The sequence below is a fragment of the Indicator indicator genome, chromosome 28, assembly GCF_027791375.1.
Source record: "Indicator indicator isolate 239-I01 chromosome 28, UM_Iind_1.1, whole genome shotgun sequence".
Taxonomy (NCBI): Eukaryota; Metazoa; Chordata; class Aves; order Piciformes; family Indicatoridae; genus Indicator; species Indicator indicator.
In genome coordinates, this window is record NC_072037.1 from 11471473 (window position 1) to 11492958 (window position 21486).

Here is a 21486-nt window from a genome sequence, read left to right on the forward strand (position 1 = left end):
GGGGGCACAGTTAGGTGGAGGGCATTACATATTCTAGGCAGCACAACAGGCAGACTTACTCCTGTGAGTCCTGAGGTGGAAGATTCTGGTTTCCTACGTACACTGCTGTATTTGTGCATCTCCCCACCACAGAGTGACCTCTTCCCTTGTGGTTGAGAAAGCTCCCCCAAGCCAGGATGTCAGCTATCAATTGGCTCTGAAAAGTGTTCTGGAATTCATTCTAAATATATTTTTTTGCTTTCTATGTGGAAGAAAAAAAAAAAAACGGAAAAGGAAAAAAAAAAAAAGAAGGAAAAAAAAAAGTATAAATTCTCATTTTATGCTGTATTTTGTACCTTAGTTGTGTTTGAAAATGTTTTGATTTTCGGAAACAATCAAAATAAAACAATGGCATCTTTGTATCCACCTGGCATGTGTGGCTGGTGACACTCCAGTGGCCTTCTGCTTGCTTTGCCATCTCCTGAAGACCACCTTTCTGTGCAGAGGGTGGTCCCTTGGAGGTGAGGGGTGGCTTGAGGCTGTTGAGGAAAAAATTCCTTGCTGCAGGAGTGTTCAGGGATTGGAACAGCCTGCCCAGGGAGGTGGTGGAGTCCCCATCCCTGCAGGTGATCAAGAAACCTGTGGCCATGGCACTTTGAGACATGGTTTAGTGGCCATGATGCTGTTGGGTCAATGTCTGAACCAAATGATCCTAGAAACCTTTTCCAACCAAAACAATTCTATGATTATTTCACCCTGCTGTTTATTTTCCCAGGTGGAATGGGGCAAACACCTCAGGCAGCCCTCTGAAATTGTTACACAACAGCCTTCAAGCCACTCATTTCTCATAAAGTTTATTTGCCATTGATTGTTTTCTTGAAGTTCTTGGGTTTTTGATGGTGGCTCTTGAATTTCTTCTTTAAAGGGCCTGACTGCTTCTGTAGAGAAAGAAAATTGGCTTATTTCCAAACCCCAAATCCAGCCAAAGCCCTGGTGGCAGAGCCAGCCCTGGTTGTCCTGACAGACAGATGGTTTCATTAGATACAAACAGTGATGGTCTCCCTGTGGAAGTTAACAACTTCCCTTTCCAATTTGGTGTGGTTTTAAAGGATCCAGCAGGGACTTGAAGGCTTAGCCATTGTTACCTATGTGCCATCTGCAAGCTTCCCAAACAGGAATAGGGTTTGTCCTGTACAGCAGGGCCTGACCACCTTCTCAAAGGAGGCAGGAAAGGCGTCTAGAAGGACCCTATGGCTTCAAAAGGTGTCTGGGGAGGAAGGTTATTGAAACTTCCAACCTCTTCATGGTTGGATTCAATGATCTTAAAGGTCTTTCCAAAGTAAAATGATTCTGTGATTCTGTGAACCCCTAGCACACACTTCAATCTGCCTGTGAAGACAGTGTGCAGCAGGATCCCACCAGAGATGGGATCTGTAGAGGCAGGAACATCCCCAGTTCCCACGGGCAGGATAAACATTTCCTGCTAGGAATTCACACCCCAGGATGCAAATGACTGGCACACAGGGAAAGTCTGTTTGAACAGCTTTGCACCTTCTGCTGCTTCCCAGACAGGAATAGCTCAAACACCTCCAGGATGAGATCCCAGTTCCACACTGCACGTGGCAGCATGACTCCCACCTTTCCCCTTTTGCTGCCAACTGCTCTGCTGGCAGCTGTCCTTCTGCTGTCCCCTCCATTCATGTCACCATTCTGCTCAGCTCCATCATCCTCACTGTCCATTGGGAAGTCATCACTGCTCTTTGTGGCCTCTGGAGCTGCTGGGCTTTTTTCTGGGAAAAGTGCAGCTACAATAGAAAGATTTAGCTCAGATTCAGCTCCCTGTGTGCACAGGCTCTGCCTGCCCCCAATTTTACTGTGAGGGTGTCTTAAGGTTCTAGTCCCTGGTCATAAAAAGTGTCACTGCTGAAATACCTGTGAAATAATCTTCAGGGTGCTTGTGCTGTCTCTAGCCCTGCCCCGGTCTCTGCTCAGCACAAACTGTTCTGTGGTGTCATACCTCTGCTGAGACCCTGGCCCAGCTTGGCCAGAGAGCAGGGAGATGTCCCCTCCCTGGAAGCATTCCAGGTCAGGTTGTTTGGGGCTCTGAGCAACCTGCTTTAGTTGCAGATGTCTCTGCTGGCTGCAGAGAGTTGGACTAGATGAGCTTTAAAGGTCCCTTCCAACCCATTGTATGATCCTGTGCCACTCTGACCTCCTACAACAAGGCAGCACCTCCACAACAGCCTGACCAGCTTCTGTCTAACTCAGGGACTTGCTGAGAAACAACCAAAGTAGAGATACCTAAAGCAACAAATCCCAGTGGATCTTGTCTCACTCCCCTCATACCTTACAAGGTCCAACTCTGCTGTTTAATGGTGCTGTAAGCTTTCCTGCAACCCAAGAACCCCCAGCTGGATGAATTCAGCTGCCACAGCTGGGATCATAAAGAAGCCAGGACAAAATCGGCCAACAAACTCCCTCCAGGACACAGGTGGCACCACTGTCCTTACTCACGTGGGTACAGGTCACTCATGCTGTCATCTGTCTCCTCTCCATCCTCATCACTGGACTTTGGCTCCCAGAATTCCTGTTTTCCAGAAGGCTCCCTGCTTCCATTCATCTGCTCCTCGGGGTGCTGCCTCCGCTGCTTCTTCTGTCGCAAGCAGGCAGGGACAAACTCCAGCCCATCCTTCTGGCACTGCTCATCTAACAGCGAGGGGTCAGGCAGCTCTTAGCAAGGCCACTCTGTGCCCTGAGTCCTTTTCACTTCCACCTCAAGCTTATGTCAAACACAACTGCCAAATATGTCAAGCTCCAACTCTAAGAAACATTGATGTAACCTACAGCCCTGCTATGGACCAGGAAGGATGAGAAAGATGTTGGTGACTGCTGGATGTGTGAACCACCCACAGTGGAGAAGTCTGAGAACCTCGTCTCAAGTGAGAATGCTCCAAGGTATTACTAGAGGGGTGCATGAGGAAGAGTGTGGCCAGCAGGTCAAGGGAGGTTCTCCTTCCCTTCTACTCTCCCCTGCTGAGACCACATCTGGAGTACTGTGTCCAGTTCTGGGCTCCTCAGTTCAAGAGGGACAGAGATATACTGGAGAGTGTCCAATGGAGGCTATGAGGATGATGAAGGGACTGGAACATCTGTGTGATGAGGAAAGGCTGAGAGACCTGAAGCTGTTCAGCCTGCAGAAGAGAAGGCTGAGAGGAGATCTTATTAATGTTTATAAATATCTGAGGGGTGGATGTCAAGAAAAAGGGGCCAGGCTCTTTTCAGTGGTGTCCTGTGATAGGACAAGGGGCAATGGACACAAAGTGGAACCCAGGAGGTTCCACCTGAACATGAAGAGAAACTTCTTTACTGTGAGGGTGCTGGAGCCCTGGAGCAGGCTACCCAGAGAGGCTGTGGAGTCTCCTCTGAAGACTTTCAAGCCCCATGTGGATGTGTTCCTGGGTGATCTGCTCTAGGTGACCTTGCTTTAGCAGTGGGTTGGACTCAATGATCCTCAGAGGTCCCTTCCAACCCCTACCATTCTGTGACTCTATATCCCTAGGCTCTGGGATCTTCTTTCCCAGCTGAGGAACGCACATAGCAAGAGCAGCACACTACTGTCAGTCTACAGGTAACTGACCCTCTCCCTTCACAGGGAGCTACTGGACCCTCAGCAGCTGAGGGCAGAAGATGATCAAGTTCTACCTTCAGGAAAGCTACTCACATGCTTTTAGGGCCTTCTGGTAGCGCTTCCCTTGGACATGGCGCAGTACATGCTCTGGGAACTTGTTGATGTGCCTGAGAGTGAGCTTGCAGAACAGCTGGTGTCTGACAGACACAGAAGGAAAGAGCAAACAACACAGCCTAAGTCTGCTACTACTTAATAACCTCACACTTAACAAGCACTCTGCTCAAAGCTGACACTTTGTAAAAGACTTTCCCAGTCTCCCAAAACCCACAAAGACTCAGCAGCTTAGTAAAGCTCAACCACTTGGTGTCTGAGAGCAAACAAAAGGTGCAGTGCAGCACACGGGAAGAAAAATACGTACAGATTCTTTGTGCTGGGCACTATATGGGGCTCAAACTTGCCATAGTCAAACTCTCTGGCTGTCTTTATCAGCCGCTGATACTTCTTGCCATTGGTGTAAGCCTGCAGCTCCGACAGCCGACATGGCATCTCGTGGCCTGTCAGCCTGCATCTCACCTGAAGAAAAACAACGGCAACTCAGGGGATTAGCCCAGGGCTGGGGAGGGCAGGAGAGGTTTCAATCTCCCACCAACATCCTCCGGCCTCTACAGCGGGAGAAAAACCTCCGGCCAGAGCCCGTCTGCCGGGGTGCTTTCCCCAGCCTGCTACAAACCGGCTTCGTTCCCCCTGAGGGGAGGCGGCCTCTGCATCCCCTCACGAACCATTCAGGGAGGTGACCCCAGTTCCCCTCATGGTCCCCGCCTACAGGCCCCTTCGCCCCCTCACGGCCCGGCCCTGACCCCACCTTGCCCGGCTCCACGATGCTGAGGAGCGGGTGCTGCCGCAGGAACCGCCGCTCCTCCTCGGGTACCTCTGCCATGGCCACGCCGCCAGCAGGCCCCAGCCCCGCCATAGAGACGCACAGTTCAGAGAGGAGCTACCGCCACTTCCGGTGCCGGCCACGCCGGGAAGCCGCCGGTACCATAGAGAGGATGGGATAGAGCGGGGCCCCACCGCGCCGGTGCTGCCTGGGCCGGAGGCGGCCTGGCGGAGCCGGGAAAGGTGGCGGCGTTGCTATGGCGGTGGGGAGGCTGTTGCTGCGAGCGGGGTCGAGGCTGTTGCAGGAGCGGCGAGGCCGGGTGAGGGCTGAGGGGAGTGGGGCTGGACCGGGACAGGGCTGAGGGGAGCGGGAAAAGGCAGAGGGAAGCGGAGAGTGGTCGGACCCAAGCTGAGGCAAGCGGGGTCGGGCCAGGCCCAGGCTGAGGGGAGCAGAAGAGAGGTTGGAGCTGGGCTAAAGGGAGCGGAGCTGGGCCAGGCCCGGGCTGAGGGGAGCAGAAGAGAGGTCGGAGCTGGGCTAAAGGGAGCGGAGCTGGGCTAAAGGGAGCGGAGCTGGGCCAGGCCCGGGCGGAGGGAAGGGGAAGAAGGGCCGGGTGAGGTCTGAGGGAAGCGGGAGAGTGTCCAGCCCCGCGCTGAGGGTGTAAGGCCCCGCTGCTCTCCGAGGCCCGTTCACCTCGGTGCTCGGCTGTGCCCGGCCAGGTTTTCCCATCCGCCGCCCTTCCGTAACCGTGCCCCGGGTTTTGGCTGCGGTGTGTCGGTGACACCCCCGCGTCGCAGCGTAGGGACCGGTTTCACTGCACGGGGCAAAGCGATGCAAAATGTGAAAGAAATCGGTGGCAAAGAGGCCATAAGTCTGTGCTTGGGCTGCTCCGGTGTGGCTGAAGGGGAGGGAGCAGGAAGGGCAGGTGCTGGGCTGGCATTTTACTTCAAGAAGAAATTAAGATGGTGTGTGGATGGGAAAGATCATTTGTTGTGCTGTAGTCAGCAACTGGAATTTGATCTGAGTTGTTTTGTTGTTTGTTTTTTTTTAATTCATAACCTAACCCATTGTGTTTCACAGGCAGTTGCTCAGGTGAGACTTAAATCAATGGGGAAACAAAATTTCATGCAACCATCGAGGCAACTGCTGCCATCTTTAAACTTTGCAAAGCAGAGACACTATAAAGGTTCTTTGTTGTTTCATGTAGGTATCACAGTGCTTGATCAGAAGAACATTTTTTGGATATCCCCTAAATAAAGGAAGTTCTGGTCTGGTCCAGCAGGCTAAAGGTAAGGAAAGATTTGCTTGGGTTTCTGCCCTCTTTCAACCTTATCCCAAGAGGTGCCATTTCCTGTAGGAATTTGGCTTCTCCTCTCCTGTAGAAATCTTATTCTGTACTCTGTGTTTCTCTAGATGTTTGTTTGAGGTTCTGCAGACCAAGAAGTTCTACAACAGCTGCTGATGCATCTGGAGAGGACACCTTGCTGAAATGGGGCCTTTTCCTGGTCCCTCTGACTGCATTCTGCCTGGGCACATGGCAGGTACCAATATCTCATGTTTTCAAGAGGGCTGTCAGGCTTTCCCATCTCTGACTGTTTGAGTTCAAATCACACTTGAGGTAAAGTTCTGCTGTTACTTTATGCTTCTGTATGCCAAGTGTCCATTTGTAAGTCTTTAAAGGATTCTGATTTCTTACCTTTTTATTTCAGTATCAATATTGCCTCAAAGTCAGTAGCCTTCACTTCCAGATGCCAAATCATTACCCTGTTTTAGGCCAGGTCTGAGGATGGGCTTAGGACAAAGATTTTAAGCCTTGCTGGGGTTATGCTGTTGCTTTGTTCTACCACAAAGAATCACTTTTGTGTTTGTGTCCTTTCAGGTTCAGCGACGGAAGTGGAAATTAGATTTGATTGCACAACTGACATCAAGAATTTCATCAGAGCCCATCCCTCTGACATTAGAGTAAGGACAATGAGAGAGTTTATTGTCTACAGAGCACTGGCAGCATGCTGGGGAGGTACAGATATCTGATCCCTGCACTGATGAGCTTTTGCTAAATGAAACTGGATGAAAACGAAGGAATGTGATAGGAATTGGGATGTGCAGGCAAATTGGGTAAATTCTGTTAAATTTCTTATTTGCAGTGAAGGAATGAATGAACATTCCCTTGTGGGATATTCTAAATGCATGTAGAAAGGCTGACTCTGGTCAGTCTGTAGTTCATATGTAATCCTCCTGAAGAAGGAGGACTTGGTGGTTGGTGTCTGTGATGTCCTAGAGGAATTATTCCGGCATCAATAGCAGGCCCTGTCCCAAGTTGGATTTTTAAGGTCCCTTGGCCACATGGCACAACTGTCAGAATGGTTCAGTTGTTTGATTTCAAGGTCTGGGATGGGAAGGAAACGCTTCCTGTTGGCTGGAGGCACCTGCAGAGTATCCTTCAGATCACCTGCACTGAAGTGGGTCACAGGTACCAGGGAAAAGAACTCTGGATACTCCTGATCATCCAAATTGACTGTGACAAGTAACAACATAGTAATCTAGCTGCTTATGCCATGAGAAGTTTGTTTGTCTTCTGTTTGCCAGCTGGCCCTGGAGTGAGCCACTGGGGAACAGGAGAATCCCACGATAAAATCCTTCATTGGATCTGCCTATTGCAGCCCTGATTTTGCTTTCATCTTGTCCCACACAGCCCCATGGAGCTGAAGGAGCTGGAGTACAGGCCTGTGAAGGTCCGAGGGCACTTTGACCACTCCAAGGAGCTCTACATCTTGCCACGGTCACTCGTGGAGCCCGAGCAAGAGGCCAGAGAAGCAGGGAGGCTCATGTCCCACCCAGAGAATGGAGCCAATGTCATCACTCCCTTCTACTGCACAGAGCTGGGGTCAGTCACTCAGGGCTGGGGGTTGTGTGAGGAACTCTCTCCTGGTGTTCAGCTGAGCAGTGGTGGTTGGGTTTGGAGAAGTCACAGAATCACAGAAAGCATTGGGTTGGAAGGGACCCTGGAAGGGTCAAAGCTGCAGGGGTTTCTCCTGCTAGATCAGGTTGCTCAAAGCCCCATCAAGTTTGACCTTGAATGTCTCCAGGGATGGGGCCTCAACCTCATCTTTGGGCAACTTGTTCCAGTATTTCACCATCCTCATTGTGAAGAGCTTCTCCTAAAGTCCTGTCTAAATCCACCTTGCACTAGTTTCAAACCATTTCCCCTCACCCTACAGCTACAAGCACTTCTATACAGCCTCTCCCCAGCCTTCCTGTAGGTCCCTTTCAGATACTGAAATGCAGCTCTAAGGTCTCCCTGGAGCCTTCTCTTCTCTAGGCTGAATAATCCCAACTCTTTCAGCCTGTCTTTGTAGGAGAGGTGCTGCAGCCCTCTGACCATTGCTCCCTCTCAGGTACCTTTCAGTCTGTTAGGTCACTAAGGGTTGATTTGAAGTTGCATTTAAATTCTACTGTAAGGTACCCTCAGATAGAAAAGCAGCACCAGACAGAGGTTGTTTCTTTCATTGGCATTTCCTTCCACTCATGAGCCACACTTCTCTCTCTAACTCTAGGGTCACCATTTTAGTCAACCGAGGGTTTGTGCCCAAAAAGAAACTGAAGCCAGAGACCAGGCTGAAGGGACAGGTGAGGAGTGGGGTACAGGGAATGCTGTGCATCACTTTCTGCCCTGGCATTGCCCAGAGGCACCATGTCAAACCCAAAAGGCAGAGGTCACTTCAAGGTGTTTGCAAACATTTTCTTTGTGTTTTGTTAAGTAAATAATGTTTTGCACAAACGAGGAGCTGCTCTTGATCTCCTGCTTCCCCTGCTGTGTAACAGCACTGCCCACAGCAGGGCATGACCACTTGATGTATAACCAGACCCCACAAATTCCCTATTCTTCTACCAGGACCAGAATCATAGAATTGTTCAGGTTGGAAAAGCCCTCTGAGATCCTTGAGTCCAACTAGACCTAAGACCACCATGGCCATTAAACTATGTCCCAAAGTGCCAACTCAGTTATCTGCAGTTACTTTACAAGTTGTTCTGTTGGGATGCAGGAATGATAGAATCGTTTTGTGTTAGGAAAAGCCCTCTAAGATGATTGAGTCCAACCATCAACCCAACACCACCATGGCCACAGATTTCTTGAACACCTCCAGGGATGGGGACTCCATCACCTCCCTGGGCAGCCTGTTCTAATCCCTGACCACTTTCAGGAAAATTTTACAAACCTTGAATCCTTTTTAACTCCTCTGCCCTTCTCTTCAGATTGAAGATGAAATTGAGCTCACTGGGGTGGTGAGGTTATCAGAGAAAAGGAAACCTTTTGTGCCTGAAAATAACCTGGAGAGGAACCGCTGGCACTACCGTGACCTGGAGGCCATGGCCAAGGTGACAGGAGCTGAGCCTATCTTCATTGATGCAGATTTCAGTAAGTCACAGAGCAGCCCAGCCCCATGTCCTCTTCACACTGGTCTCCCCCTTCTTTCCCTTCAGTTATTTACTTCCCCTGGGCACTTGGAACAGTAGAGTCCTAGAATCATTTAAGTTGGAAAAGGCCTTTAAGGTCAAGTCCAACAAGGAATCTCATCTTTCTTTTGAGTACTCTGCTAGGTCTGCTGTGTGAAGGTGATGGGCAGCCAGCACTGGGAGCACTGGAGGTGCAGGTGGTGTTGGATGCCTTGAGCACAACCAGCCCCTTGCTGTAGGGCCACCAGCTCCCCAGCTCTGGCAACTTGGGCACACCACTGCCTGAGGAGGAGCAGGATACCCACACTGGTGCCCACCTCTCACTCCCAGGGCAGCTTCTGCACTGTACAGACTCCATTTAATTCTGTGTTGTAGGAAGCACAGTCCCAGGGGGGCCTATTGGGGGCCAGACAAGAGTGAGCCTGAGGAATGAGCACATGCAGTACATCATCACCTGGTAAGTGCCCAGCCAGTGCTGGATAGGGTTCCTCCATGTTTGAGTGTAAAGCTTTGCCTGGTGTCCTTGTGACTGGCTGAGCTCTTACACTACAAAAGCCTTGTTCCACTCTAACATGTGCAGAATGGTTTAAGAACTGTGGTTTGTTGCACCCCAGCTGAGGTGGGGAAGCCCAGTCTGTCCCAAGTGGTGTCATGTGTGGCCTCTTTCTCTTTCATAGGTATGGTTTATGTGCTGCAACTTCATTCTTGTGGTACAGAAAATTTATACAGAAGATCCCTCGGTGAGGGAAGGGCTGAGCACTTCTGCACTGCAGACATCTTGCAGGCTTTGTAGAAGACAGCAGCCTGACCAACCCTGAGCAGCTGAAGCACCCAGTTTTGGGGCAAGATGTGCAGCCATCAAGGTGCAAAGAGACTTCACATTGGTGCAGGCTCAGCTCCTTCCAATGAGGTTCTGGCTGCAGCCTTGAAGTGCTGAAGTTCAGAACTGAGTGGCTGCTGAGAGACTACAGCATGAGGCAGCTGCACTGGAAAGCTCAAGGATGCATTTTTTTATGGTGGTTTTTACTTCTTCACTGCTCTATTTTGCTGAAGAGAGGCAGGGATTTTGTGAAGCAAAGTTTCTCTGCACCAAGCAGTCATTCCTGAAGTCAGGAACGTTTCCCAGCAATTGCAGCAGAATAAAGAGCGTGTAGAGGTGCTGCCTTGTGACTTGCATTGTGCATCTTGTATCTTCAAGAACAGATCCAAATTCAGGAAGCCTGTGGGGACTCAGGTCTAGCTGAGGAGGGGAGCCTAGGGCTGTGCAACTGCTCAGTGGGGGCTGGCAGAGCCAAGTAGCTATTGTCCAGCTTGGAAGCCTCCTACAATGCCTGAGGACAGTCGCAAGGAAGAGGAAAGGTCTAGGTTCTTCCCCTACAACTTCAGCCTTGCCTTCTCTGACCAGTCTTGCCCTAGAAGAGGCATTACAGACTTCCTCATAGCAAGACCCTGCCTTGTTAAGCTGGTGAAGGGTAGAAACTCCCTGGAAAACCCACACTAACCACCTCTGACCACTAGTGGAAATGATCTAGAGCCACTCCCAACTGAGAGAGATTTGCATAGCCAAGCTAGGCCAAAAGCCAGGCTTAGCCTTGGCCAGGCAGCTCTGTGATCACGCAACAGCAGTGGATGGGCTGGCTGTTCAGAAAGGAATCACCAGGTAGGACCAACCAGCAGTTAAGGGCAGGGTTTCCAGGTAAAGCAGCAACGCTAGTATGGAGCACTCCCATGAACAGACCACTGAAACAAACACTCTGGGGGGTTAATTCTCTTTATGTACAGAAAGATGGTGGCACTCCAGTACACATCTTCAGCCCAACTTAGTAGCCAGTTCTTTAGCCTTGGCTTTCTCCAGCTTGGCAATGCGAGCCACGGATTTGGGCCCCAGAACGTTCCCGCCCCAGTGACGACGGATCTGCAAAGAAGCAAGGACAGCTGTGAGGGCCTTCAGCCAGCCCCTGACCATGGCACTTAGGCAACTTGCTCCTTTCTGGACAAGGGGAAGAGCTCCCTCAGCTAGAAGTCTCCCACATGTCAAGCAGTGAGCTGCGTTTCAGGACAGCACAGAGAAGTTTAAAATCTTCACATGGTGCTGGATTCAGCCATCCCATAACTTCTGGTTGTGAGAGATGGAGTTGAGCCTAGCAGAAGCTGTTGCCCTCTACAATCCTACTCCTGTGGTAGTGCCATTTACTTGTAACTCAATGAGAGAGTCCACATTTGACCCAACCTCAGGTTAACACTCTGCATACTTTGTAAGCAAATCAAGATACAGCAGCCCCAGCAGGCTTGAAGCTGCTGCCACTCTGTCTGAGATAATTCACATCTCACCAAGAAGCTCTGGAAGACAAGGTCAGAGGCAGAGAATCTTACCTCATCGTATCTGTCATTGTAGTTGGTCTTCACAGCCTCCACCAGCTTTGCAAGGGCTCCCTTATCCTCCCTGTTGGGGATAGATTTATTTCCTTCAGACCCTTAATTTAACTTTGTCCATAAATCTTTTTGGCCTCAGGATCTGAGAGGTCACAGTGGCAATGAGATTTTCAAGGTTAAGCCTAACCATCATGAAATGGTAGGTGTTGGAAGGGACCGCTGGAGTCCAACACCCCCTTGCCAAAGCAGGATCACCTAGGGCAGGTTACACAAACACATGCAGATGGGGCTTGGAAGATTCCAGAGAAGGAGACTCCACAACCTCTCTCAGCAGCCTGCCCCAGGGCTCCAAAGAAGTTTCTCCTCCTGTTCACATGAAACCTCCTGGGTTCTAGTTTGTATCCATTGCTCCTTGTGCTATCACAGGACACCACTGTAAAGAGCCTTCTTCTTGGCACCCCCTTCTGTGCTTATGAGCAGTTTGCTTTCTCCTCCCCCACCCCAAGTACTTACGGGTTAACCTGAGTGAAGGCCACAGAGGTGCAGGTCTTCCTGTGGACCAGTCGGCCCAGCCTGGCTTTGCCCTTGATGATGCAGTAGGGCACCCCCATCTTGCGGCACAGAGCAGGCAGAAACACCACCAGCTGGAAAGAGAGGCAGTGTGCTGGGTAAGAACAGTGTTGTGTTCTTCATGCTGAGTAACTGAGGGGAAAAATTTTGCTCAACTCAGCCTGGGCTGTGGCAATTGCTCAGTGTTAAAAAGCTCGTTTTGCTCTTCACTGTTGAGTCAGGTGAAGAAATTCATCCATCATTGCAAGGGCCAAGCCTCAGTGTAATGCCAGGGCAACTGTGAACATGCAGAAGTGTTCCAGTTCTGGTCAGTGCCTCTCAAGCACTCTCTTTTCATGCAATCACTTTGTCCTACAATGCATTTTCAGCCCAAAACCAGTTCTGACCTCAGCTGAAGTTACCCAGGCAGCCCGTAACGGACACCACTTAGCATTCTTACCTCAATGGGGTCCACATCATGGGCAATAACCACAAGCTGAGCTTTCTTGTTCTCTACCAGAGTTGTGACACTGTTAATACCTGGAAAACAAAGTGTAGGTAAGCTCTGATTCCACTCAGTCCATTTGCAGAGCTCACACAACCAGCTCAGACTCCACAGCCACAGACCTGTTATGAAAGCTGTGAAAACCTTTCACATCCACTCAGCAGGAAGAAAAAATCCTCTATGGACAATCTGCTAAAGCTCAGGGTTAAAAAGCTCGTCTGTTTTGCTCTTCACTTTGAGCTCAGGTGAAGAAATTCATACATCATTGCAATAGCTTGTCCACTCCATCAGTTCTCTTTCTCCCATGCACACCAGCAGCCAAAGGCCATGGACACAGTTACCTGCTCGGAGCACTGGTGGACGCTTGGTCGGAGCATCTCCCTTCCCTGCAGCTTTCTGTTCAGCACGAGCCAGCAGCCTCTGCTTCTTCTCTTGTTTATTTTCTGGCCTGTATTTGTGTGCCAGCTTCAGAAGCTGTGTAGCTGCAAAAGAACATCTGCTCATTAGTTACCTGCATGACCTGAAAAAAGCCTAGGCATTGCTTTGAGCCTGCAGTGCATCAGCGATCTTGGTGGTTGTTGTCATCAAGTGTATTCAGACAGCAAAAAGTCAACATCATCTGCACAATGCAAGAGCAGAGGCCTCTGGAGCCCTCATTTACTTGTGCAAGGACCTCCATGGACAGAGAGAGCTCCTTTACTGGGTGAGAACATGCCCAGGGACCCCCTCAGCCATTACAGTTAAAGGTGCTGTGCTTTCTCCTCTAAAGCAAGCAACAGGTTTGGCAACATCTTCCAAGGGAGTGGCTCTACACAGGTGGGAAGTCTCTTGTATACACCTGGAAAAGGCTATTTGCTCCTTCACAGGAGACCCTGACCTGAAATCCCTTCTTACCCTGTTTTGATGTCAGCCTGTAGGATGCTGCTCTCCCCCTAAAAGCCACACACTCCCAGAATCCCAACGTGGTGGGGGGTTGGAAGGGACCTCTGGAGATGATCCTGTCTAACCTCTCTGCTAAAGCAGGGCCACCCACAGTCACCTGCCCAGGATCACAGTGCCCAAGTGGGTTTGGAATCTCTTCAGAGAAGGCGGCTTTACAACCTCTCTAAGCAGCTTGCTCCAAGCCTCCAGCACCCTCACAGTTTACACAGTTAGAAGAACCCTGTGTGGTTCTCCACCAAGCTGAGAAATGGACTCTGAGGGATGCACACAGCTAAGAAAACCCTGGGTTTGGGTAGTTAAGTGGGAGCTCTGGCATATTCTATTCCCTTTTCAGGATACACGGCAGCTATCAAGACTTAAGCCACCAAATTCAGCCAGCAGCTTGCTGCTGCCATCACCCCAGTTACTTCCAAAGAAGCTTGCCTTCATGAGTCTTGTTTTGGTTACTTCCCTCTTCTCTGAGGAGTATCCCATGGAACATGCATCCCAGGGGAGCTTTGTGGGCTCATCCTTACCTGTCTGGCGATCCAAAGCTTGAGTGAACTGGTTAATGGCAGGAGGAACCTTGAGGCGTTTGTAGAGAATGGACCTCTGGCGCTGCAGCCTGATGTAGCGAGGCCATTTCACAAAGCGGGTGAGGTCTCGCTTGGGCTGGATATCCTGTCCTAAAAACACGGCCTGTTAACCCAAAACTCTCCCAAACCCCCAGAGAAAACAGCTTTGGGAAAGAGGCATGGAGGTGCATCAGCGATCTTGGTGGTGATGTGTCAGCATCACTGCTCAGATAGCAAATATTCTTTCACATCATCTGCACATCACATGGAAAAGGGAGCCACAGAAGGGGATGGATCTGTATCCCAACCACGGTCAGAAAGGGAAGATTCATCCCAACAGAATCACAGAAGGAATCTTTCTCAGGTGGAAAAATTCAACCCATTGTCCACAGCCACCTTCAGACACTTAGTGAAGGGCAGCTCACAAATGCAGGCAACAAGGCAAATGCCTTCATTGCTCTCTCCATCTTAATTGTTTCTGGTTAAGATTAAATGTCTGTCCTGAAAACAAAACCCCTGAAGCCAGTAGCCCAAATATCCTCTTACTCACCGATGCCAAAGTTCTTGGGCCTCTTCTCGAAGAGCGGATTGACAACCTTCTTGGCCTCCTGCTTCTTGACTACAGCAGGGGCCGGTGCCACCTTCTTGCCCTTTGCCTTCTTGCCTTTCGGCTGTAAGAAAGACAAGCAGACACTTAATCTTCTGCTTCAAATACCTGTGTACTTAAAAGCATTTTCAAGTGCGTCTGGGAAACATTTCTCCAGCCCGGCTCTGCTCTTGTAGTGATGACAAAATCCTCTAAGTGTTTATGAACCTTCCCGAGCGGGACACCGGCTAAAACAGCGTGCTGCTCTCCCCCGCCAGGCGGCAACTACCCAAGGAGCGACTGGGACTCTCCGTCCCCGCGTTCTCCAGCACCGAGCCACCCCCACCGCAGGTTACCGGCCACCGAGCCCGGCCTGGGCACAGCCCTACACCGGGAACCACGCTGCGGCGCGGCCGGGCTGCCCCGCTCCCAGCACCCCACGCCGGACAGCGCCGCACTGCGTGGCCGCCTTGCTGCGGGTGGGCAGGCCCAGGCCCAGCCCCAGCCTCCCTTCGGCGATCACCGCGAAGCGGGCACGAAACACAGCCCCGCCACGTCCCCAAACTACTGAGCACCCGCGGGGCCCGACCGGCACAACCGCGGCCCAGCGATGAGGGCGGATGGCGATGGATGAGCATAACCCCCGTTCCCTCCGCCGCCGGCGTTACTCACCATCTTGGATTCAGGAAGAGAAAGGCGGAGCGCTGCATGCTGGGAAATATCTACGGGACACTACCTCTCGCGAGAAGATAGCGGCGGGGCGGGGCGGGGCGGGGCGGGGCGGGACGGGGGCGGGGCCGAGGTGAGGAGCGGCAGAGGCGGGAAGGCGGTGGTCGCCATGGCGCAGCAGAGGGTTCTGCCGCAGAGCAAAGAGACCTTGCTGCAGTCCTACAACAAGCGCCTTAAGGATGACGTCAAGTCCATCATGGACAACTTCACCGAGATCATTAAAACAGCCAAGGTGGGGCTGGATCATGGCTGAGCTCTGAGGGGAGCGGGCTGTATCCTTGGGAGCGTCTGGGCTCCTGAGGGGAGAGGAACGGCTTTACTCCGGGGGTCCTTGAGAAGAGGGCAGGGTCCTGGGGGAGAGCAGAGACCGTGAGGGGAGGGGATAGAGCTTTCCCCGGGGAGTAACTTTGCGGAGAGACTGGGAGGCCTGAGAAGAGATTATGGGTGCTGAGAAGAGGGCAGGACCCCTGAGGGGACGGCGAGGCCCTAAGGGGTACAGCGTGGGAACCCTTCTCCTGGTTCCCCCGAGAGCAGCCCTGACAGAAGAGGGGTCCTTCCCCAGGATGGGCTGCAGTTAGGTCTCTCCGGCTGCTGCAGGCCTCCCTGCCTCCGCCCCGAGCCATGTTGCCGAATGGGAGGGAACCCCAGAAGCAAGACAGGAGGGGAGCAAGGATGATATTCAGGTGCCATAGAGTTCAGAGACCACTCAGTGATGCCACGTGTGGAATGAACTGAAATGCGATGTAGTAATCATATGTCAGGATTCTAGTATGTAAAGGTGGATTTTTTTACTTTTCCTCTTTAGATTGAGGATGAAACTCAAGTCTCTCGAGCAACCCAGGGTGAACAAGATAACTATGAGATGCATGTCAGAGCTGCAAACATCGTGAGTAGCACTTTGCTGTTCAGATCAGTGGGCAGCACATCCTTCAGGAGCTGTTGGGTTCATTATTGCACCTAGGGCAGCCTTTATAATCCTCACAAGGACCGATGCTGATTTTTGGGGTGGCTGGGAAAGCATGGGTAAACTGGCTTGTCAGCAGCAGGCTTTGTCAGAATCCTCATCTAATGGGGGAGATTTTACTTCATTCAAAGCTTGGACTGAAAGAGCAGCTTTGGGAGATGTTGGTTTGGAACTGGAGCAAGCATTGTTCTCATGTACCACATGCTTTGGGATTTTTTTTCCTCCCTGTTACAAGGTTCGAGCTGGTGAGTCCCTGATGAAACTTGTGTCTGACCTGAAGCAGTTCTTGATCCTGAATGATTTCCCCTCTGTGAATGAAGCTATCAACCAACGCAACCAGCAGCTGAGAAGCTTGCAGGAGGAATGTGACAAGAAGTTGATTGCCCTGCGGGATGAGATCTCCATTGACCTCTACGAGCTAGAAGAAGAATATTACTCTTCCAGGTACAAATAGGGCAGTGGACTTCTGCCTTAGGACTCCAGCCCTTTTGGGGTAGTTAGTCCAGACAAAAAAGTAGTCTTTAGAATAGAGGTCCTGAGAATGCTTCAAACAAAGTTTCATTCCTGTTTTTAATTAGGTCAAACTCTTTTTCTGCAGCTAAAGCAACTGCCTTTTTTTTTTTTCTCTTGTAGATACACTACAGGGTATAAATGTCATGGTCATGGTGAAGGAGGTGTTCATAGCATCCAGTTCTAGGTTCCTGCTTTTGCTGGATTTGACAGATAATTTGTTTTGGCTTCATTGTAAAAAAGAGATGAATTTTCTTAGGGTGTAAGCTTCAGGCTGAGTATCCCTCTGGAGGAGCCTCTCTCTTTCTCTCCCTGGAGAGATTGAGCTTGGCTGGATCCTCCTGTTAGCTGAGATCACCGTGTCTTCATGGTGAGTTCTTTCACAAGTGACCTGGTTCCACAGTTGTGCCTTTTCCCTTGTCACCCCCTGCCCTCAGCTGCCAGGAGTTCTGTGCCTGGGGTCAATTTTGAAATAAGCAGAAAAGCCTTGCTCAGGTTTATTGTGATAGGATTTTCTATGGACTAATTACTTCATACAGACCTGTTTGTGGGGTTTTTAATCTTTTAAAAAGACACTAAGGAAAGAGGCTGTAGAGAATTCAGACACTTTTTTTTTTTTATTTCCTGCTCTGCACTCCTGCACTTCTTGATGATGCAGACAATGAAAGCAGGAGAAAACAGAAGAGAACCTGATGATTTTGGCTGCATTGCCCAAGCTAAATGAAGTCAGTGCCATAACGCTGTGACTTCTAACCAAAACCTTTCTTAACTTTTCAAAATCTTAAAGTTTTAATGACCAGGGTTTCTACTTTTGCCTTTCTCTTCTAAAAATGCTGCCTCCCTCTGATCCTGGCTGTCAGCTAAACCCCTGATTGCTCAGGATCTTTGGAAGTCAGGCCATCGTGTATGAGTAATAATCTGTATTTTAAGAGTAAAAAGATATTGATATAACTTAGTTGAGGAACTGCTATAACGTTAGAACATTAGAGGTAGAAGTTTGGAGATGTTTTTCAGACTTTACTTAGTTTTTGGAGGGTGGGAAGGGATCCTAGAAACAGCTTAGAAATGAAGAGTGACAATCACAAAGCCCAGCACCATTCCAGGCCCTGGCAGGTCAGGGCTGTGATGGCTCCACAGACTGCACATAGCAGAGCAGTGAGCAGATGCAGAGTGATGCTGCGTGGGATGGTAGTGCCTCATATGTGCCAGGTGTGCTTCTCATGCTGTCACCAGATTGACACACAGTGGTGGCAGTAGCTTTAACTTCTGGACTGGGGGGGTGTTCTGACCATGCTGGTGTGGTCTGTTCACCTGCCTGGCACCAGATGCCATGTCGAGTAGGTTGGGTGGGATGCCTCCTGAAAGAAGGTTGCAGCCAGGTGGGGGTCAGGCTCTTCTCCCGAGGAACAAGTCATAGGACAAGAGGAAACTGCCTCAAGTTGCACCAGAGGAGGTTTAGTTTGGACATAGGAAAAATTTCTTCCCTGAAAAAGTTACGAAGCCCTGGAACAGGCTGCCCAGGGCAGTGGTGGAGTCCCCAGTGCTAGAGGGATTGAAAAGCCGTGGTAGATGTGATGCTGAGAGACATGGTTTAGTGGAGACCTAGCAGTGCTGTGTTGATGGTTGGACTTGATCTGAAAGATCTTTTCCAACCTAAACAATTCTAAAGCAGCTTTGTCACAGGACTGCCATCTAAGAACACATAAGCACAAATGTTGCCATGTACCAAATGGATTTGCTTTGGTGTTCTTTCTTCTGAGGGTGGTCACAAGGTGAGGACACTTCACAGCTCTACAGAGCTCTGATCCCTCCACTGAAACCTGTTACCATGTAGCACTGGGTCCTTTGCCTTTAGCACTTTTGCTCCCTCCCTGTGCTCTTTCCTCTTTTTCTGCACCAAAGAAAATTGTGTTTGTGTAAATACAGAAGCAGTGATTTATTCATAGCTCTTTTATAATTCAGAGTACTGAGGTATTTTTTAATGAAGTTTGGTTGTGGGGAAAAAAAAAAAGAATTTGTTATGTCACAGAGTGCTAATTGTGTTTAAGTGGCTCTAAATGCAGTAGCTGGTTTAAAAAAATAATAATAATTCTGGGCAGTCCTGGGAGCCCAAGTGGGGCTGCCTCTCTGCACCAACTGGGGCTTGATCCCATGAGATTATTAAATAAATCTATATAAATAAAAAGAGGTGTGCAGCCCTCTGAGGCTAGGACGTGGGTTCCACACCATGCCACACTGCTCTCCCACACTCCAGTTTCCCTGAAGGTCCCTGCTTGGTTTATTTTAGGTTGTCCCTCCAGAAAAGGCTGTGAAAACTGAGCTCCCTGCAGCAGCACAGCTCCAGGTGCTGCAGAGCCTGGCTGGTCCCTCTGCATTGCTCCCAAGGGCTGGAAAAGCCTGTGGAGGGGAGAGTCTCCTGCCCAGGATTTGTCCCTGTGTCACTGTCACACATGCCCTGAGTAGCTGATGGGATATCCCTCACTTGTAGGGTCAAGGCTTCATTGGGAGGCTTCTTGTGTGTACCTGGGAGTTTGGTGAGACCTGAAATCAGGTTCTTGAAACCAAAGCTGAGGAGATTGTTCTGAAGGAGTCTTTGCTTTTGGTCTCTGTGCTCAGGGAGTTTTCTAGCGCTGCTCCTTTGTGTGCAGACCTACCTGTGTGCCCTGAGAGGGAGTAGTGAAGCCTCTTCCTCACACTGAGAAACTCTCAAAGGATGGAGCAGCAGGGTGGGCAGTGGTGGTGTGAGCTGGGCAGTTGTTCATGCTGAATGTGAGCAGTGTTACCTGAGTAGCAAAGTTTAAACTTCTGGAACTGTTCTAACTGGGGCAGCAGCAGAAGTGGTTATGCTTCTGACACAGGGAAATAACTCCCCTGCAAAGATGTGGGTACTGTGGCCAGGTTTTCTTTGGAGCCCATGGCCTGACGCTAAAACTGCCAGAAAAGGAGTTGTAGTTCAGGTTGTGTCCTGAGGGTCTTTGCTAATGGAACTCAGCTCCACTGTGTTGAGGACTGTAGGGAAGGGATGATCTTCCCAGCCTCAGAAATAACTCCTGTATCTGTTGTCTTCTCAATGCCCCTGCAAAACCAGCTGCCAGAGAAGAGCTCAGAAGCAATTCCTTGCAACTGGTGCTTTGTGTGCTTGCTCCCCATGGCAGTAACCCTTAGCCCAGCTTGCCTTCTCTCATCCTAAACCCCCAACTGGCATTTGTGTTCCTTTGCTCCCTCCTGTGAGATCACAGGAGCTGTCTTGAGTGTGGGGTTAGATCTCAACGTGTTCCATGTTTGTGTAATTTGAAGTGTCTCGTATTTCTACACTCTGAAATATTTCCCTGAGCATCTATTCAAGTCCTTACCCTAAAAATGTAAATAAAGCTGCAACAACAAAACCACTGGACCCACTGGGTTTGTTTTACTCTGAACACAAGCTGCTTTCTGCTATAGCACTCACTTTGTCTTGGGTGTCTCTTGTGTGTGCAGCTCCTTCCTCTCTTTGGAATTTGTTTTGGTTTTGTTCCAGTTTCTTCCATCTTTTTTTTTTTTCCTGTTTAGTTTTGGTCCTTCCCTATGGTGTTTTCCCCAGAGCACAGGCAAGGATGAGCCAGTTTAGGAACATCCCTTTCCCACACTGATGGTTCATCCATCTCTACAGCAGTCAAATCTACCAAGCTGCTTTGAGAATTGCTAGGTCAGGTTCTGCTGACAGTGGTGGGAGCCATCAGTACCTTTATCATCAGGCTGGGAAGCTTCAGGAGAAGATCCAGACTTTCTGTGGAGCACTTTATGGAAAGGGCAAGGGTGCAGATGGGTTTGTTCTTTATCACAGCAGGGGCAGGCCCTAAAACCATTGTGCTAGCTTCAAAATCTAGAGTAGAACTTCTGGGGTTTTTTCCCTTATGTAGGTTGTGATCTAAGTAATTCTGGCTGAGGTCCTTGGCTCACTCTGATCAGGAGCAGAACTCCTGTCTTTGGGGTGCCAGCACTATCCCAGATCTTTCCAGGGACCTAAAGCATCTGGGTTAGAGTTGAGCCTCAGTTGTAGCAACAGTTCTGTCTCTGAAACTCCCCTGGTGTCCTCACCAGGTCCATGGGGTTCAAACCCTTGTAGAGGTCACAGGACTTGTGGGGAATTTGTCATCTCAGACCTTACATCCATGAATGTTTTTTTGCCATTTTCTTAATGCTTTGCTTCTGTCTTGCTTCCCACCCCCCCAACCCCTTTCCTTCCCTCTCCTCTTCCTGTGGCACCTGCTGTCTCTCCTTACTGGGGTTGTTTGTTCTGGAAAGCTACAGTCTGTGTGACAGCAATGATCTTCCACTGTGTGAAGCCTACTGGAGACAAGACTTTGCCACGCTGTCCCCCGAGAGCCTCTCCATGCCTCTAGCAGCTGCCACAGCAGAGCCCAGCATTGCTCCCTCCCAGAGCTCGACCCCATCGCACCCCCACGTCAACGGGCACGGGGCAGGCGCCCCAGAGCACCCCTGAAGAGGATCCTCTCCTGCCCAGCGCCTTCCTCCTGGCCCTGCTGGAAGTCTTCCACCTGCTGTATGAGGAGCGAGCGTGTCCTGCTGTCGGGAGAAGGCACTGGAGCTGTGCTGGCAGGGTTCTGCTCACGGGATGGCCACAGGGCTTCCTCCACCCCTGGGACACTGCCAGAAGCAATCCTCTCCCTCAAGAGATAGTGATAAGTATAAATAGCAAGCTGATTGTTCTAACAAAGTAGAGTTAGGTTTGCTTTAACCTGATGGTTATGTGTAGAGTTCAGTAGAAATCCACTCTGTTTCCATGTGAATTTCTGCAAGTCCATGCAGGAATGTTCGGTGTTGAATTTGTTTGGGAT

At 50.2% G+C, this 21486-nt stretch overlaps 4 protein-coding genes and 4 non-coding genes across 8 annotated transcripts; 2 read left to right on the forward strand and 6 right to left on the reverse strand.

Annotated features, from left to right (window-relative positions):
- Positions 1-833: 833 nt before the first annotated feature.
- On the reverse strand, positions 834-4577 carry SURF2 (surfeit 2). The gene is made up of 6 exons (XM_054393478.1): positions 4470-4577; positions 4026-4180; positions 3701-3804; positions 2494-2685; positions 1618-1784; positions 834-917 (listed from the first exon to the last, which is right to left on the reverse strand). The coding sequence occupies exons 1-6, from the start codon at positions 4575-4577 to the stop codon at positions 834-836; spliced, it is 810 nt and encodes a 269-aa protein (XP_054249453.1).
- A 163-nt stretch (positions 4578-4740) lies between these two features.
- Positions 4741-10086, forward strand: LOC128976285 (surfeit locus protein 1). The gene is made up of 9 exons (XM_054393469.1): positions 4741-4803; positions 5689-5770; positions 5895-6022; positions 6361-6443; positions 7174-7365; positions 8036-8108; positions 8736-8898; positions 9312-9393; positions 9614-10086. Exons 1-9 carry the CDS (start codon positions 4741-4743, stop codon positions 9678-9680), a joined length of 933 nt encoding a protein of 310 aa, XP_054249444.1. The 3' UTR covers positions 9681-10086.
- Positions 10087-10696: 610 nt separating this feature from the next.
- On the reverse strand, positions 10697-15148 carry RPL7A (ribosomal protein L7a). Its single transcript, XM_054393345.1, has 8 exons — positions 15118-15148; positions 14410-14530; positions 13821-13970; positions 12705-12845; positions 12319-12398; positions 11823-11953; positions 11310-11379; positions 10697-10851 (listed from the first exon to the last, which is right to left on the reverse strand). Exons 1-8 carry the CDS (start codon positions 15118-15120, stop codon positions 10747-10749), a joined length of 801 nt encoding a protein of 266 aa, XP_054249320.1. The 5' UTR covers positions 15121-15148; the 3' UTR covers positions 10697-10746.
- Positions 12054-12126, reverse strand: LOC128976403 (small nucleolar RNA SNORD36). Its single transcript, XR_008489370.1, has one exon. It is a non-coding gene; the product is annotated as a small nucleolar RNA SNORD36 (small nucleolar RNA).
- On the reverse strand, positions 12558-12634 carry LOC128976409 (small nucleolar RNA SNORD36). The gene has a single exon (XR_008489376.1). It is a non-coding gene; the product is annotated as a small nucleolar RNA SNORD36 (small nucleolar RNA).
- On the reverse strand, positions 12919-12987 carry LOC128976411 (small nucleolar RNA SNORD24). The gene has a single exon (XR_008489378.1). It is a non-coding gene; the product is annotated as a small nucleolar RNA SNORD24 (small nucleolar RNA).
- LOC128976410 (small nucleolar RNA SNORD24) lies at positions 14046-14118 on the reverse strand. Its single transcript, XR_008489377.1, has one exon. It is a non-coding gene; the product is annotated as a small nucleolar RNA SNORD24 (small nucleolar RNA).
- Positions 15149-15283: 135 nt separating the features above from the next.
- Positions 15284-16626, forward strand: MED22 (mediator complex subunit 22). The gene is made up of 3 exons (XM_054393315.1): positions 15284-15406; positions 15980-16060; positions 16374-16626. The coding sequence occupies exons 1-3, from the start codon at positions 15284-15286 to the stop codon at positions 16590-16592; spliced, it is 423 nt and encodes a 140-aa protein (XP_054249290.1). The 3' UTR covers positions 16593-16626.
- The last annotated feature ends 4860 nt before the right edge of the window (positions 16627-21486 follow it).

What these genes read in the sequence shown, in the direction of transcription:
- SURF2 (XM_054393478.1), bottom strand. Translation starts at nt 4,577, where the DNA reads ATGGCGGGGCTGGGGCCTGCTGGCGGCGTGGCCATGGCAGAGGTACCC. An exon ending in GTGCCCAGCACAAAGAATCT is followed by an intron (nt 3,805 to 4,025) that starts GTACGTATTTTT and finishes TGTGTCTGTCAG; the next exon opens with ACACCAGCTGTTCTGCAAGC. An exon ending in TTGGCAGCAAAAGGGGAAAG is followed by an intron (nt 918 to 1,617) that starts GTGGGAGTCATG and finishes CTTTCTCTACAG; the next exon opens with AAGCAGTCAGGCCCTTTAAA.
- MED22 (XM_054393315.1), top strand. Translation starts at nt 15,284, where the DNA reads ATGGCGCAGCAGAGGGTTCTGCCGCAGAGCAAAGAGACCTTGCTGCAG. An exon ending in AGATCATTAAAACAGCCAAG is followed by an intron (nt 15,407 to 15,979) that starts GTGGGGCTGGAT and finishes TTTCCTCTTTAG; the next exon opens with ATTGAGGATGAAACTCAAGT. An exon ending in ATGTCAGAGCTGCAAACATC is followed by an intron (nt 16,061 to 16,373) that starts GTGAGTAGCACT and finishes CCCTGTTACAAG; the next exon opens with GTTCGAGCTGGTGAGTCCCT.
- RPL7A (XM_054393345.1), bottom strand. An exon ending in GCCTTCACTCAGGTTAACCC is followed by an intron (nt 11,380 to 11,822) that starts GTAAGTACTTGG and finishes TATCCCCAACAG; the next exon opens with GGAGGATAAGGGAGCCCTTG. An exon ending in ACAATGACAGATACGATGAG is followed by an intron (nt 10,852 to 11,309) that starts GTAAGATTCTCT and finishes GCTTCTTTGCAG; the next exon opens with ATCCGTCGTCACTGGGGCGG.
- LOC128976285 (XM_054393469.1), top strand. Translation starts at nt 4,741, where the DNA reads ATGGCGGTGGGGAGGCTGTTGCTGCGAGCGGGGTCGAGGCTGTTGCAG. An exon ending in TCTGGTCCAGCAGGCTAAAG is followed by an intron (nt 5,771 to 5,894) that starts GTAAGGAAAGAT and finishes GTGTTTCTCTAG; the next exon opens with ATGTTTGTTTGAGGTTCTGC. An exon ending in AGACCAGGCTGAAGGGACAG is followed by an intron (nt 8,109 to 8,735) that starts GTGAGGAGTGGG and finishes CCTTCTCTTCAG; the next exon opens with ATTGAAGATGAAATTGAGCT.